We start from the raw sequence: 17177 nt of genomic DNA, 5'->3' as shown, positions 1-17177 counted from the left end.
CTTTTGCCTAGGAAAAGAACAGAATCTCCAGCTTCATTGCTGTCCCGAGAAAAGTAGTTTGTCAGATCCCTGCTGACTTGGACCAAGTGCTGGATCCTGTGCCTGGTAGCAGCTGCAGACATTTTATGCTTATGATTTCAAACCCAAGGAGGGAACTCTGGCAGCCGCAAACCTGTAGCAAAGAAGTCGTCTCACAACCCCCCTCAAACTTCAATTCCCAGTGTACTTTGGCAGAAAGCCAGGACAGCTAAACATGTCACTAATTAAATACATAGTATAGTTTAGCTGTGGTACATTGACTCAACCTGCTTCTGTCAAAATCTGCATTTCCCTGTTATGCAGTATTGACTCTGAAATTTTTCAGCAAAACAGCCTGCCTCTGTTTCAGTCCCTCTTGATTCATGAACACTTGAAAAAGCTGATGGGTGGGGGGACAGAGAAGAAGAGGCAGGACAGTTGACTGGGGACAGAGGACACCAAACAAGGATAAAGGTGGCACCTGATTAAAGAAATCTTAGTTTGTTCATCATGAGTTTTAATCAAAGAATTGATTGTTTGATTGAATCAATCAATCAATCAATCAATCTGCATACATTTACATCTGAATAAAAAATAATGTTGAAGAAAAAAGCATATGGTTTTATAATGGTGCAAGTATCTGTTGCAGCAGGGTACCATCCTAGAAGAGGCATTCCTTCATGTGTGATAGTGAAGAGAGAGTGCCTCTTGGAAGGTGGTGCCTTCCATCTGCTATTATTATAAGCACTTAAATATTTAAAAATTATTTTAAAAAATGTATTGCCTAGTAAATAACCAATGCCTTTGTAGTCACCTAAAGGGGTTAGCAATTGATTACTCTGTAATTAATTGGTTACAGATTTACACCTGATTTTTATCAATGGAATTTTAAGCCCCTGCAGATTGGCTCTTACTTTGGGGCTACACTGTGTTCTGTGGACCTTGACAGAGACACTGACGCCAACACGGATCTGGTTCTCATTGGTGCTCCCATGTACTACGATGGCACAAGAGGAGGGAGGGTCTACATTTGCCAGAGGAAGGTATGTGTTGGAGGCTGCTGAGTTGCCCTTTCCACTAAACCAGGGGTCTCCAAACCCTGGTCAGGGGGTCAAATCCAGCCCTCAGGAGGATTTTATCCAGCCCCCTAGGTTCCCCAGCCTCTCAGGGCTAAAAATAACTCAAAATACACATTTGCAGGTATATACTGCATTCAGCCACTAGAGGTGCCAAATGAAATGCAATACAATGTAATGGAAATAAATTATTCCATTACATTGCTTTACATTCTGCCCCTCTAGTGGCCGAACGATATACTAATGCTGAGAGACCTGGAATATAAATATAAATTTATTTATTTATTTTAAATAAATTTATTTTCCAGCCCTCAACACTGTGTCAGATACACGATGCGGCCCTTGTGCCGAAAAGTTTTGAGACCCCTGCACTAGGCAGCCCAAAACTAAGGGCAGCTATTGGGAGCAGTTTTACTGCAAGATGAATAGGATTTCCCCTTGTTTTCTGTTTTGGGACAGAAGGTGTGAGGGAACAAGGGTGGACATAATGCTACACAGCAGTGTTAAACAAACAATGTAGTGGTCTCCTTGTGTAGTGACATCATATTCCATGCTTTCACATCCTTGCCGATCAGCACGTGCCCATCAGCACGTATACGTAAGCAAACGCAGAATGTTGTAATGTCACAACACAAGTTTTGAGATTTAATGGACATGGGGAGAGGGTTGGTTCTAGCTACTGTTCTTCAGCAGCTGCCCTGAATTTCCCTGCCCTGGCTTGTTCAACCTTGGGTTACCTGCAGAGGTGGGAAAAACTGGGGTATCCCAGCAAAGGGGAAGATGGCCAATGCAGCTGTAAAAATGAGGAGATGGAGGAGAACTGATTGAGCCCCAAGCAGTGGTAGTGACAGGGTCATCTGGTATCAATGGAGAGGGTCAGGATCCAGTGTGATGGGGTTAGGAGGTGCTCATTTGAAGGGGCTGCCAAGATTCTAAAGTGCCATGTCAGAATGGAAAATGGAAAGAGCAGGATGAAATTCAGGAGATGCAGGTTGTATTAGGCACAAATTCCCTTGTTTCCTTGGGGTGAGTTCTGGCCCTTTTTGATGAACAAGAGGGTGCCACAGAATCAGCAGCACTGAATAGACTCAAGCAAGAACATTTTCACCATGCTGTTGGTTTTTTGCTTCCTCCATTCAACTGTCCCCTTTCATAATTTGTAAGAGGCAGACATTTACCTGTGGTGAAGAATTGCGGGGAGTGCCCAAAAACCCTTTAGGCCGCTTCGGGACCAGCATAGCAGAACTAGGAGAAATAACTGGGGACCGATGGACAGACGTGGCAATTGGAGCTCCCATGGAGGATAATGGTCAAGGAGCTGTGTACATTTTCCAAGGGACCAGCAGGTCCATCAACCAGACATATAGCCAGGTGAGCAAACAGCTTCCCTGCCCCTGTCACGTATACCCCGTGCAGCTGTCATCATGACATGGCTTCGTTCTTACTGATGACATAACACCCCCTTACTCCCATTCTCCTGTCTGCAGCGCATTCAGGCCTCTCTGTTTGGCAATAGACTTCACTACTTTGGCCAGACAATCGGAGCTGGGATAGATCTTACAGAAGATGGACTGTCAGATATCACTGCAGGGGCTCAAGGGCAGGTGCTGCTACTGAGGTGAGAGCTGCGGGCCTCCTCTTGGCCACTGTTTCCTTAAAGAATCCCTGAACATGGCAGAGGGTGATTCTCTTGGGTGGCATAACAGAGAATCATCCTTCTCTAACAAAGGTTAAAAAATAGAATTGTATTGCAGGACGACACTTTTTATTCTTGCACAGTCTTGGAGAAGGGAAGCGGTTGTGCCAGGTACAACCAGAGATGGCAAGGACCCTCAGGACTGACCTGTGCAATCTCTCTCCACCCCCCCCACCCCCACACACAGTAATTCACTAGGAAGTTCTCCTGTACAACTCCCCTTCCATTTCAGTGGGGCATGTGAAGAAGAATTTTCCAAGAACTCACCAGTGAGTGAGATCTCTGTATCTCCCACTCAGCTGTTCTGGGGCAGCAGCCTCACCTTTCCCAATGGCAGGGCCATGTCTTTCTGAGGGAATTATCCAAGAGGTACCTGTGATATCTGCATAACCACCCCATGCAGCAAAGTAGGGTGGGTGAGGATGTGAATACTGGGAAAACCTGATATCCCAGCAGATATCCCAACAAAAATGCCTCTTTGAGGGGCGTATCCCTTGTCACACAACAAATGTGTAATGAAACTGAACATCTTCCCGTTCTCCTAGATGGCACAGGCTTTTAAAAAGTGACTACAAAGGATTTCCCTGTCTCCTACCCTCCCCGACTCTCTTTGCAACAGGTCTCGGCCTGTGCTCCAGGTCCTGTCCCAGATTACCTTCAACCCACCTGTAATCCCCATCTCTGCCTTTGTGTGCCAGAACCAGGAGGAGCTAAACAAGGAGGTCAGCAAGGCAACTGTCTGTCTCACCGTCCAGTTGATCTCTCGGTTTACATTAGGTAGGTCTGCGGCATTGGGGGACATACATATGGCTCTGGTATTTTCGACCAGTTTGTGCACTGGATGCCAAGTGCAGCCCCTCTGCCACTCCAAGAAGCATGACAACAGACACCCCACCTTTCAGTGACACATCATTGCCATATTCCATTGTTTTGTTTTCAAACTAAAGAATCCCAGGAATCTGCAAGATTCTATGAGGGGTTCTCTCTTGTCTGTAATGATGACGGCAGCCAGCTTGGCTTTATCATGATGTTCCCAAGCAATATACAACTGCAGAGGAGTGTTGAGGACCTGCTAGAATATGCTCTCCATTTTGTGTGGCAACCACAAGGCCTCAAAATCCTGGCCGGTACTCTATGTACCCTATGTGCAGTGTCCCCTACAGCATTCATCTGTGGATAAACTGAAATGGAAAGGGTCTCTGTGGGGAGGTAGCTTGAAAGTCCCTGCCCTATGCAGAGATGAGCCGCTCATTGCAGTTAGTGCCCCCTAGAGATGCGAAACTGTTGCGTATCCCTGCCTGCCTCAAAATCTCTACAGAGTAATCATTGAAACCTCTGTGAATTCTGCTCCCTTCAGACTCCAGCATTTCAAACACCCTGCAATACACATTGACCTTGGACCCTGGTCGCCTGAAGGTCCGAGCTGTTTTTGTCACCCAGTCCTCCACCACTGAGGTGATACAGATTGGCTTGGATAGGCACTGCAAGGAGTATCGCATCAAACTGCCGGTGAGTGAAATCAGGGTCCCACTACAGGCTTAGAGTCAAAGGCAGAATGCTGGGCTTTTAGTCCTTGATGCAAACATTGTCATCACATCCATCTGCTGCCCTTTTATTTCTTTTCCTTTTACCTCTATGCAAAGACCTGCATAGAAGACAGTCTCACACCCATAAACCTCCGTCTGAATTACACCCTGACTGGAAATCCCATTCCTGCTGCTGGAAATCTGCGAGCTATTCTGAGAGATGACCAGTCCCATCAGTTTATATTTGAACCAGTGAGTCCCTGATCTTTAGAGCTTCCTGGCAGCTTTTGTCTGGGTAGGGATTGGCTGGCTATCAGTGTGTGGGGAGTGGGAGAGAGCCAGGGTTTCATTCATGGAAAATTTGTAGGCCCTTGGCAGTTTAATTTTCTCACAGTTGTCCATATTTAGCCACTCAGGAGCTGCTTTTTCTGAATCTCTCCTTCAGCAACGCTGAAGTGCCCTCCTGTGGAAGGGGCCATGGCCACACCTCAAAATTCTAAAGCAGAGGCTATTAAATACTTGATGTTAATTATTACACATTGTTGCCTGTCAATGTGGAGTAACCATGAATAGTGTTGATCCAGGTAGATCTGGGTTCAGATTTCTGCTCAGCTACGAGGCTCAACGTGTAACCATGGTCCAGTCACTCTCTTTCTCTCAGTCTGATCTCACTGTCTAGGTGGCTGTTGCAAAAAAAGGGAGAGGTGCAGGTATACCAACCCGTAAGCTGCCTGAAGGAAAGGCAGGACACAGTTGTGTTGAATAAATAATTTGATATCAAAATCTACAGAAAAAGATTTCAAATAGTGAAGAATATATAGGGTAATTTATTTAAAGCTGTACGCAATATTATTTTTAATACTCTCACTCAACCCAAGGTTGATATTATTCCCTTATCTCTTCAAGCTGCATTTTGAGAAAGACTGTGGCAGTGATGGGGTCTGTAAGGATGAATTAAAAGCATCTTTCAATTTCTCAGGGTAAGATATGATTTTCTGCTTCATATCCCCAATCCAATGAATTTACCCAGGACATCAGGTTGGCAGCATTCAGTATTTACAGCTTTCGTGTTCAAGGACTGCAGAGCAGAGTGTTTTCAGCATTACCAGTACAGTGTGCTGAGGAAGCCTCATCTCAGGGCCACTCCCTGGATAATGGCTTCCTTTCAAGGCAGGGCTGTGCCATCCATAAGATGAACTGCAATGGTTGCCTTAGGGGGAACTGCTGCCATACCCCATGTGGCATCCTATTGATTTAAAAAAGAAGAATGAAGCAGAGCAGGAAGTATGGAGCAGTGGAGTGGGAGGCACTCTAGCCCACCACTCTTCTCCATACCTCCTCTTGCGCTCAGTTTTCCTCTTCCTCTTTAAGTCTAGGCAGTGTGGGCAGAGGAGGAGGAGAGGCAGAGTCAGGTAAAAGGGGTGTATATGGTAGAGCAAGACACATACATTGTTACACTGGGGGCACTGCTGTTATTGATAATGACAACGAAGAAGTATATTTACAGTGTATCTGTTCCAAGACTAAATGTGAGCCAAGTCACAAAACATGCATTTTCTGCAGGGCGGATCTTTGGAATATGCACTAATAAGATATTGTGTCTGACCACACAAATTGTTTTGTATACCTGGGTCAAGGTTCCCATCAAGGGGAATGGCTTTTGGGCAGGATTGAGCCCCACCATTTTCCCGTTTTAGATGTTATCACAGGCCCTCTTCCTCTTTTCTGCAGCCTTGGCACACTAGTGGTGGGTCTGACCCCCGAGCTCAATGCCACAGTCTTCATCCGGAACAATGGAGAGGATTCCTTCAGTACCAAACTGACGTTCTCCTACCCATCAGCCCTGTCCTACCGCAGGTTCACACTGTTGCAGGTATGAGGGCAGAGGTGAAGCAGAGGCATAGGGAATGAGAGGTGCGGGCCACTTTGCCCATACCTTCACAATCTGATCCTCATTGCTCAGTCCAACAGGAAGTATATAAGCATTAAGTGCTCCTCCAAACCTGTCTCAGAGTATGACCCTGTGACCAACACCACCTGTGACATCAACCACCCTATCTTCCGGAGTGGGGCTGAGGTAAGGTGCTCTTCCTAGCATTTTTGAGAATGGGGAAGGTAGACTTTGATCCACTGGTGTTCGTGGGGGGGGGGCAACTAAGTTTCTTCAGGTGCTTGGCTGCTGGTGTAAAGCAGCCCCTCCTCCTCACCTTCAGAGCAAAAGCTTGCCAACCAGCAGCCAGGCACCTGAAGAAACTTAGTGTTTTACCCCTCCCCTTGCAGGAATGCCAGTGTTTTTATCATCTCAATATCCTTACTTGAAAAGGGCAGACGCAGCAGAGGATAAGGCGTCACCTAGATATGCCCCTCTGATACTGGCAAGGTCTGTCTATCGCTTGTGCAGTCTTTTACCAACCCAAGTGGAGTTTTGGCTACTAGGCAGAGAGCACTACAATGACAGTGCAAGCAAGAGAACCTTTTTGCAGAATGAAGAGGTCCAGTGGTGGTTGTACTGAGACAACAGCCCATCTCAAGAAGGCATTCCAAGGTGTCGCGGCCACAGACTCTGGCTGACCATAGGTCACTTGAGGGAAGCTGTAAGCTTCAACCATTAGTGATGACAAGCCTGCCATCGCTTACAGCAGTAATTTTAAAAGTGTTTCCTGGTCCACCTTTGTGTGTATGAGGGAACGGCTGGCATGTGCTAGGAGGAAAAAGCAAAAACAAACAAACAAAAAAACAATTCAAGACCCCTCTGATCCAAAAGCAACACTTACAGTGAAAGCTGCTTACGGTATCTCTGTGTGTTATTGCTTTGGCCCTGCCTCCTTCCAATCAGCCTCTGCAAGGAGCAGGTAATTCTGTTGCAGCTTTTCATTAGGTAAGATCTAATCCTTCCTGATGCAGCAGAATTGGCAGTTTTCAGAGGATGGAAGCTGTAATCTCTGCATGTGTTACTGTTCTGGTGATGCTTCTTTTCAATCAGGAGGCGGATCAGTGACTCAAGCAGGAACAGAAAGAACGAGTCCTCTGAAGGCAGATAAGTGTGCCTGCCTGATAAGTGTTATCAGAACTTTGGAAAATTATTCAGAGGTGAAGGAAAGTACAGTCAGTGAGCCAAGAACTCCTGGTCTCTCAGGGACAGTGCTGACTTGTTTCATTCTTGAAGGTGGAGCTATAGTTCAGGGCAGACAGCAGACCCCTAGTTCAAGCCCCCAGTCTTCAGTTAGAAGGATCTTAAGCAGCAGGGTTGGGAAGAACCTGTCATCTCACCTCTGTCTCTGCATCAAAGAACATGTCAGCAAATCAGAAGTTAAAGGGAGTTCAGGAGTTATTCCAGAATTAATGATTGTGTGAACTGGCCTTTAGCTTGTCATGAAAGAGAGAGGAGGCAACAGTCTCTGCTCTCATCAGAGTTTGCTTCAGGGTTATTATCCCAAAACAAATGATTGCACAAACATGCTCCTAGAAGCTGCCCAACACTACAAAGTTAAACTAGTTTCATGGTAATGGTTTCTGTCTCAAGAAGCCTGGGAATTATAATTCTCTGAGGACGTTAGAGAGAGAATAGCCGCAGCCTCCTCCAAAGGCTTGGGAGGTTCCTTGGGAAGGGGAAGCGGGGAAGCCAGTTGCTGGGTTTTAAAACAGCTTTATGTGTACAGTCCAGATCTCCCTGCTGCTTAGTCATTGGTTGTGCTTCCTTTGTTTCAGGTGATCTTCATTGCCACCTTTTCTGTCTCCCAGGATGTCGAACTGGGGAGTGTGGTGCAGATGAATGCCACAGCCAGCAGGTGAGGCTTGCTGTGCCTAATTTGGGATGTGTGTGCAAAACTAGCTTAAACCAATTTCAGATCTGTGATGGTTAAACTACTTTTAGATGGGTTTAAATGTACACTAGATTGTATGTGTGTCTTGGGTCACCTAAGAAGTACCCTGCTGGATCCAGCTAAAGCTTCATCTTAGACCAGCTTCCCATTTCATACAGTGACCCACCAGCTGCCTTCAACCAGGAGATGAAGGCATTGTCCTCTCCCACCATTGCTCCCCTGCAACTGCCTCTGGACCTACAGATGGCACATGGCCATCATGACTGGTCTTTTGCTGTTCTGAGGCACTCAGCTGGGATGAAGATATGTGTTATTTCTCTACAGCAGGGATGCCCAAACCCCAGCCCGGGGGCCACTTGTGGCCCTCGGGGACTCCTAATCCGGCCCACAGGAAGCCCCCAGTATCCAATGAGCCTCTGGCCCTCCAGAGACTTGCTGGAGTCCACACTGGCCCGACACAACTGCTCTCAGCGTGAGGGCGACTGTTCAACTTCTTGCATGAGCTGTGGAATGAGGACTTACTTCACTGCTTGCTGTTTCTGTGATGCACATCTGTGATGCAGCAGCAGGAACAAAGGAAAGGCCAGTCTTGCTTCGTGCAAGGCCTTTTATAGATCTTGAGCTATTGCAAGACCTTCATTCAGTCATATAAATCCCATCTGTAATATATTCATTTATGTAATTCAAATTTGAAATGTAAATTAATTCTTTGTGTCCGTCCGTCCCCCCCCGGCCCCCGACACAGTGTCAGAGAGATGGTGTGGCACTCCTGCCAAAAAGTTTGGACACCCCTGCTCTAAAGCATTTATATCTTGCCTTTGAAGACTGATTGCTCACAAGGCAGCTTACAAAGGAAGGTAGACACAGTATCATATGTAAATGATGAAACCAACACATTAGGAAGGTAGTGGCATTGAACAATGGTGAGCTTAGCAGGGTGTGAGGAGACAGTCACATGTGTAACTTATGTTCTGATGTACTTCATTCTGTCCCTCTCTCCTTTTCCCAGTGAAAACCATGGCCCCATCACTCAAGATATGATTCACCAAGCAACACTGCCCGTCAAATATGCTGTGTATATCTTTGTCAACGCGTAGGTGACTGCAAGTCTTTGGGGGCAAAACTACTCCCCACCCTCTCTGCCTGGCCACTCAGTGAGCTATTGCTGATTGGAAGGTTTCTTTGCACACCCAGTATTGTTTTCTAAGGCCCATCATCCCAGGGCAGCAAAGAAATTCCCAGCATTTCAGCCAAACCCTTGCTGATTATCTTAGGTCTGTATATCTTGAACTGTAAATTTCATCCATCAGAGAGAAACCGGCCTGGTTAGTTTCATGGGTTAAAAGACATAGGTGAGGTAGGAGTTCTGATGGTTCAGAATCCTACAGTCTTTCAGTTCCTTTCAACCCATTTACCTCTTAAACATGTGAACAGATCAGAGGATGATGAGGGTTCAAGGCTAACTGATTGGGTAAAGACAACCAGACATAGAAAGTACCACTTTGGTAGCTGAAAGAGAATGGCTTCCCTCAAAATCACTACTGTGTTCTTCCACATTCATTTCATTGAGGCTTCCACAGGACAATTTTCCCACAGATGGTGCCCTCTGACTTAGATCTTACTCCCCCATGGCTATCTTTTGTGTCATTCAAAAATCTGCTACTTGTTGCTTTTGCTTCATGGTAGAGCCACCACCTGGGAGTCATCAAGGAACCTGAAATGGGGTGAAGGGGAAGAGCAGCCCCATTTTGAATGTCTTCTTCCTTATCTGAATTGCCTTATGCCTCATCCTTGACTGCCATTTCCACCTTCTCCCTGCCACCAAAATACACACATTCTCAGGTCGTCTAATTTTTTCTAGAATTGATAAGTCGACTAAGTATGTCAATTTTTCCACTGGCCAAGAAGATGGAAACCAGATGGTGGAACATTGGTATGAGGTGAGAAGGGCTTGGGTTTTTTTGGGATTAAGAACATGGGAAAAGCAGGGGGATCCTCAAACCACAAGAACTTCATACCTTTGAGCTGAATTACATGAATCCACACATCCACAAGGCTTGGTTTGGAACACAAAGTTGGAAATGTGGATGAAGTCTCACAGTGAAAACCAGCGGTGGAGTGAATGTTAGGACTGCAGGGCTCCAGCGCATACTTATAAAGAATCTTCATTTTGTTTAGATAAAGAACACGTACCAGCGAAGCATTCCTGTCTCAGTGACCTTTCGGTTTCCTGTGCAGCTGAACAGGACGTGGGTTTGGAACGCATCTGTGGAAGTCCCCTCTGAGGTATATCCCGAAGAAGCCACACAGAAGTGATTGCAATTGCTCGTGCTTCATTAATTGAATCGGAATACTTTTGCAAAGGAAGTGGATGCAGAAAAGCTTATTTCTCCTTTTGTGATAGCACTAAAACTCTGACATCCAGTGAAACAAATCAGCTGGTGATTCAAGACTGACCCTGCAAAAAGTACTTCTTCACACAAACACATCATTGACTTATGGAATTCTCTGCACCAAGATGTGGTGATGGCCACCAGCGTTCCCTCTAAGGCAGTGGTTCTCAAACTTCTTGGGAGTTTACTCCTGAGGTAAATCTTTGTGGGAGGGGAAGGGGGTAAGGGCAGCGATGCAATCCTCAGGATCATATCACTAAGGGGGTGCTTTTACTTTCTTAAGGCTGAACATTACTTACTTTGGACATTTTAAGCATCGGGGACCCCTGCAGAGGGCCACGTGGGGCTCCCTGCACCTCCTGCAACATGCTGCAGCCCTAAGTAAATAAAAGTACCCCCCTTAGTGATGCAATCCTTGAGATCATGTCACTGTCTCTCCCCTTTCCCTGCCTCTTAAAGGAACAGTGGAAGCTTCACACAAGCTGGTGGGTTGTGACCCACCGGTTTGAGTACCACTGCTCTAAAGAATTGTGCAGACCCCTTTGGCTACCTCCGGCTATTCTGTAATCATGTCATCACCAAATTTCCAGGTTGCCGAGCACCGCGCTGCATGGAGCTCAGCTGGGAGGTGCATGGCTGCGTGGCCATGCACTTTAGAGGGATCATTGATGGTCACGAGTACAGATGGCTTTAAAAGGAAGTTAGACAAATTCACAGAGGACAAGTCAATCAGCAGCTATCAGGAATATAGCTCTGCATACCAGATGCTGGGGTCCCCCCCTTGCCCAATGATGTGGCAGCTTCTGCTCCTCTCACTTGCCAATATTCTAGCTCAGCAGTGTCTTCCTCTCCGTGTTTCCTCATCCTTTTCCAATCCAGGGATTTAAAGGAGGTGCAGTTGAAGCAAGATGACAGAGAGCTGGCTGCCCCTACCTACCAGTCGCCTGCCTGAGGCAACCATTTCAGTTGGGGATTTAATCTACAGTCCACCCATGCAGAGGGGAGAGGCTGCAGTTTTGTTGCTTTTTAGTCACCCTTTCCTACTCAGAATGGCTAACCTACTCCAGATGGCCTTGATGTGACCATATGTGTGTTCCTTGAACCAATGCCCCTGATTTGCTAAACCATGTCCTTGTTGGAAGGATAGTAATTACGGGGGGGGACAGACTTCCTTGACACATACCTCTCTGAAGCCTAGAACCGTTCTCTTTCTCTCTCGTGTACTGGTGTTGCTGAGAAAAAGAACACATCATCTTTTATGAATGCCAGGCTTTTTTCCTTTTCCTAGCTCTCCAGCCTGGTTCAGTGTGCCCCTGGAAATCACACTACTGCGTCCAAGGATTTTGTGAAACAACTAGGGGAGAGCCCCATACTGGTAAGTACAATTCCACTATAATGTCAGCAGCCTTATTTTAGACTGGATGTTGTGGGTGGCAGTGAGTAACTGGCTGCTCAATAGGATGACCCTGTGGGTCAAAGGGTATTCATATTCAGCATCAGTACTCAACCTGTGACCTAATCCCAAGAAATTCTTCCACCTCCATCCAGAACTGCTTTGTGGCCGCCTGTAAAATAGTCCATTGCAACATTTCATCCTTGGAACAGCAGCAACCTCTCAAGTTCAGCATCAAGGGGAAGATTGGCTTCCAGTGGCTTTCCCAGGTAGGGAGGCTACTGCTGGGAGCTTTACTGAGCTTAGAACGGGGGGGGGGGGGAGAGAGAGAGAAATGAACTTATGCCTTTTCTTAGTAAGATGTTAACATATTCCTTCTCAGAACAAGTTGCATTTTAGGCATATCTGCAACAGGAACTTGAAACGACATTCTCCGGCAACCAGTGTAGGAATTTATACCTGTCTTCCAGATCCAGCAAAAGAAAGTGACTCTACTAAGCTCAGCACGCATTTCCTATGATGAGACAAAATACACCCAGGAGGGAGAGAGACAGAGCCAGGTAAACAGTGCAAAAGAGACTCTCATAAGAACATAAGAACAGCCCCACTGGATCAGGCCATAGGCCCATCTAGTCCAGCTTCCTGTATCTCACAGCGGCCCACCAAATGCCCCAGGGAGCACACCAGATAACAAGAGACCTCATCCTGGTGCCCTCCCTTGCATTGGCATTCTGATATAACCCATTTCTAAAATCAGGAGGTTGCGCATACGCATCATGGCTTGTACCCCGTAATGGATTTTTCCTCCAGAAACTTGTCCAATCCCCTTTTTTAAAGGTGTCTAGGCTAGACGCCAGCACCACATCCTGTGGCAAGGAGTTCCACAGACCGACCACAGGCTGAGTAAAGAAATATTTTCTTTTGTCTGTCCTAACCCGCCCAACACTCAATTTTAGTGGATGTCCCCTGGTTCTGGTATTATGTGAGAGTGTAAAGAGCATCTCCCTATCCACTCTGTCCATCCCCTGCATAATTTTGTATGTCTCAATCATGTCCCCCCTCAGGCGTCTCTTTTCTAGGCTGAAGAGGCCCAAACGCCGTAGCCTTTCCTCATAAGGAAGGTGCCCCAGCCCCGTAATCATCTCAGTCGCTCTCTTTTGCACCTTTTCCATTTCCACTATGTCTTTTTTGAGATGCGGCGACCAGAACTGGACACAATACTCCAGGTGTGGCCTTACCATCGATTTGTACAATGGCATTATAATACCAGCCGTTTTGTTCTCAATACCCTTCCTAATGATCCCAAGCATAGAATTGGCCTTCTTCACTGCCGCCGCACATTGGGTCGACACTTTCATTGAGCTGTCCACCACCACCCCAAGATCTCTCTCCTGATCTGTCACAGACAGCTCAGAACCCATCAGCCTATATCTAAAGTTTTGATTTTTTGCCCCAATGTGCATAACTACACTGCCTACGGCTAAGGGCCTGGACTCTTGTCATCTCTGGAAAGGGGACATGTCTAGGATTAGAAGACGCTGAGAGGGAGCCACCATTCTTGGCTGGCCTTAGCTCTGGGCAAGGTATGGGTTGTAGCGCGGAGTTAAATTTGGTGAATCTAATTCAGTCTTTGGTCCTTCTCACCCCCAAGGTGAACACAGTAGTGGAGCACTTGGTGGCCTATAATTACCTGCCTGCCATTATCGGAAGCAGCCTTGCAGGCCTCATCCTTTTGGCTGTGATTGCTGCGGTTCTTTACAAGGTGAGAATTGGGGTGTCAAAGAAATACTTCCTGAGGGGAGGCTTTGGGGAGGCAAAGTTCCTCCTCCTTGTGTTTGTGCCACGGCATGCAGGATTGCAGGTTCTACCCAGTTAGGGCCCACAAGGAGAGACCTGGCTGGGGAAGAGGGGGAAAAGCTGCCTCCCCAAGCAGGGTTGCTCCTGTAAGAACATAAGAACATAAGAAGAGCCCCACTGGATCAGGCCAAGGGCCCATCTAGTCCAGCTTCCTGTATCTCACAGTGGCCCACCAGATGCCCCAGGGAGCATGCAAGACAACAGGCACAACCTGCGTCCTGGTGCCCTCCCCTGCATCTGGCAATCAGAGGCAGTCTGCCTCTAAAGCCAAGAGATTGCGCATACATACCATGACTTGTAACCAGTAATGAACTTTTCCTGCAGAAATTCCTCCAATCCCCTCTTAAAGGCATCTAGGCAAGATGCCATCACTACATCCTGTGGCAAGGAGTTCCACAAACTAATTACACACTGGGTAAAGAAATATTTTCTTCTGTCTGTCCTAACTCTCCCAACACTCAACTTTCGTGGATGTCCCCTGGTCCTGGTGTTATGTAGGCCCTTGTCTGTAGCTAATGCACTGACTACTCTAGGGCAAGCTTTCAGGTTTAGTTTTTCTCTGCCTTACCTATTATCCTCAGACTGAATCTGGTCCTCATCTGACTTTTCTCTCTCTTGCCTGCCTTCCTTCCAGGTTGGGTTCTTCAAACGACAATATAAAACGATGATGGATGAGGCAGGAGCGGAGGGCAATGAGGAGACTGGACCTGTCCAGGACGGCAGCCCTGACGCTACTACAGGGTAACTAACCCCACAACCCCCACCTTCTGTTGGATCTCTTTTGGCACCCACTCAACACCATCAACCATATGAGCCACTGTTGTGTACCAGAAGGGATGGCTGACTAGACTAGAGCTGCTTCACCTGTTGCATTTTCCCTATACAGGAAGAGCTTTGGTGATAGAAATTGGCCTGCTACTTCCATGAGATTGTCACAGATGCCAGATTTACACACACTGAGCATCTGCACTCATGTACAATTTTTCTGCATGGGCACATAATGAACCACAGGTGGGATTGTGTCGCAGGTGACAACCTATACGTGCTCGGAGGATAGTCCTTACACAGTATTGTTTTATGTGTAGGCAAACACAGCTTTGAAACTTAAGAATTGCTGTATTCCGTGGCCTCCTTGGGAAAGTAAAGAAGGAATGTTCGCATGAAAAAATAAATTTACTTTGTATCCCATGTCAGGTATAGTTAGCTCTGCATCTGTATCCTGCACATTTGTTTGATTGCTGCACCAATGAGATATCTCATGCCTGCTATAAATTTTAGATTTTAAAAAAGTCCCTGTAGCTCTAGCAATGTGAGAGAGTGTAGGTCAAGTCTAGTCTGATCCACTGTGCAAGTGCTTACTGCCTAAACAGGTCTCATGGTTCACTCATAGTCACCCTTGGGTATTATAATGATTTTTAACCTTAAGATTACTTCTACTTACTAACTCAAAATACAGTGTTTTTTTAATTATGCAGTGCAAATGTGAACAAAGTACAAATACTGTACATTAAAATACCTGGGGCCTTAGCAGCTAAGCACAGGAAATTCGTAATACAAATACAACCAATTGAGATTTGGAAACAGACTTTTTTTGGTAATTGGTTATGCTCTAGGTAGGAAAAGGGACTTCAAGAGACTTCGCACCTTCCTTGGTTGCGCTCCGGGTTTCTGAGGTTTAAGTTACTCCACTGGTCCTCAGCTACCTCCCCATGGATAGCAGCTCACTAAAAACTTGGTAGAAGACTTTTTCTTCCATTCCTCAGTCTACCTCCACTACAATTTGAAACACCAAGAAAGAGATATATCCTTTGAAGTGTATTTTTATTATCCCTTGGTAGTGCAATCTGGCCCAAAGAAGTGATGGTATACAGGGACCTCTGCCTCTTGTACTCAGAGACAGACAAAGAGAATAGCAGGATCTCAGTGGTGACTGCCTACCTCTTCATAGCCTGTGGGCAGTGGATTGGTGTGAGGGTTGTGGAAGAGCGTGTGATTTCCATCACCCCAAGGAAAAGGCTAAAATGAAAGAGAGAGAGACCACTTGAGCAATAGGTGATGCCACAGTCCCTGTCCCCGTCCCCCCCACACACACACCTCACCATCCAGCAGATCAAGACAATGAATCTCCCTTGGCAGTTATTAGACAGTCACTGTTCAATTCTAACCTTTGTTCGGAGGCGCAAGTGATGGTATGGGATGAACGAGGGTGGTTCATGTGGGTGGTTTGCCTGTTCCAGCCACGCATTCAGCATGCAGACCCCCACTCCAGGAAGTGCCACCACAAAGGACAAGATCTTCCAGGTCCGGCCTATGCCACAGATAGGAAAGACAGGAAAATCCAGGATGAAGAGTATGAACACTAGGGGACATTATGATACCTGAAGGAAATGGATGTGGTTTCCCCCCTCGCAGTGCTCTGCCTCACTGGCAAAAACACTGACCGTCTAAGGCCCAGCACCCTCTTTCAAGCACCTCCCTGCTGCCCCTTGATGTACGCTGCCCTCTGACAGCTAAAGGTCATCCTGAAGGGCACTGCCTTTTGTTGGCCACGTTTGTAAGTATCTCTGACATCAAAACACTGATGCAAACCAGAGGAAAAGTGATGGATGCTACATCCCTGCTAATGGCAGAAAAAAGGGCACCTTGCAGAGCTAGATGCTGTAATTCAAAGATATGATCGGTTCCAAGGACATCTCATATGGATTGCATCAAAAAGTTGTCTGAAAAAGTATAGCTCCATGATGTCCCAGGCACCTCGAGCTTGTTTTACTCGTCTTAAAGAAAGAAGAGATCCTTTGAAATAGAAATTTGGCTGGAAAGGAGTAATGGGAGCAAGAAGCAAAAGACACCTTTTTATTATACATAATCCTTAGTTCTCCAAGGGGGGGTGGGGGTATAAGAAGTATATACTTGCCTTGAGCTATTAGGATAAAAGCAGAAAGAAAAGGAATTCACAGGTAGGAAATCTGAAATAAGAAAAGTGGCCCTGTGCATGCAAGCAATTTATCTGCCATAATCACTGGTCTCAATTCCATTAGTTGTTGAAGTCACTTACCGCTTGACCCATCACCGCGGTGCCCGCTAGCAGCTGCTGTGGCTAGATTTCGCCCCTTCATCACCAGCTGAGTGGCCCTTCTCCACCAGGGAATCATGTTGAAACCTTGTCTGCTCGAGGGTGCCTACGGCAAAGGCCTCTTCTTCTTTGTGTCAGACTGTTTGGTCTCTCCGTCTTTGCTTTCCTATGTCAAGGCCTTCCTGTAGAGCCCCTCCACCACCCCACCAGCCTCACAGTCATGCCCACCTGACTCCGCTTGGCCAATGAACCCAGGAGACAAACATAACTCTGCTTGGATACTGTCCAGGAAGGCTGTTGCCCAACACATGTCAAAGGACC

General features: G+C 46.6%; 1 protein-coding gene across 1 annotated transcript in view; it reads left to right on the top strand.

Annotated features, from left to right (window-relative positions):
* LOC136653484 (integrin alpha-X-like) overlaps positions 1-17177 on the top strand; it is a 45375-nt gene that overhangs the window by 26161 nt on the left and 2037 nt on the right. Inside the window, exons 13-30 of the mRNA XM_066630382.1 lie at positions 912-1061; positions 2259-2465; positions 2582-2712; positions 3410-3567; positions 4148-4299; positions 4434-4568; positions 5223-5296; positions 6048-6189; positions 6280-6393; positions 8025-8104; positions 9150-9233; positions 10002-10080; positions 10319-10426; positions 11822-11908; positions 12082-12195; positions 12397-12486; positions 13578-13688; positions 14418-14524. Of these exons, the coding sequence (XP_066486479.1) occupies positions 912-1061; positions 2259-2465; positions 2582-2712; positions 3410-3567; positions 4148-4299; positions 4434-4568; positions 5223-5296; positions 6048-6189; positions 6280-6393; positions 8025-8104; positions 9150-9233; positions 10002-10080; positions 10319-10426; positions 11822-11908; positions 12082-12195; positions 12397-12486; positions 13578-13688; positions 14418-14524 (2123 nt within the window). The remainder of the gene's footprint in view (positions 1-911; positions 1062-2258; positions 2466-2581; positions 2713-3409; positions 3568-4147; positions 4300-4433; positions 4569-5222; positions 5297-6047; positions 6190-6279; positions 6394-8024; positions 8105-9149; positions 9234-10001; positions 10081-10318; positions 10427-11821; positions 11909-12081; positions 12196-12396; positions 12487-13577; positions 13689-14417; positions 14525-17177) is intronic.

The sequence above is a fragment of the Tiliqua scincoides genome, chromosome 5 (genome assembly GCF_035046505.1).
Source record: "Tiliqua scincoides isolate rTilSci1 chromosome 5, rTilSci1.hap2, whole genome shotgun sequence".
NCBI classification, from domain to species: domain Eukaryota; kingdom Metazoa; phylum Chordata; class Lepidosauria; order Squamata; family Scincidae; genus Tiliqua; species Tiliqua scincoides.
The sequence above is the reverse complement of the archived record's forward strand: the minus strand, read 5'-3'. Positions and strand labels throughout refer to the sequence as shown.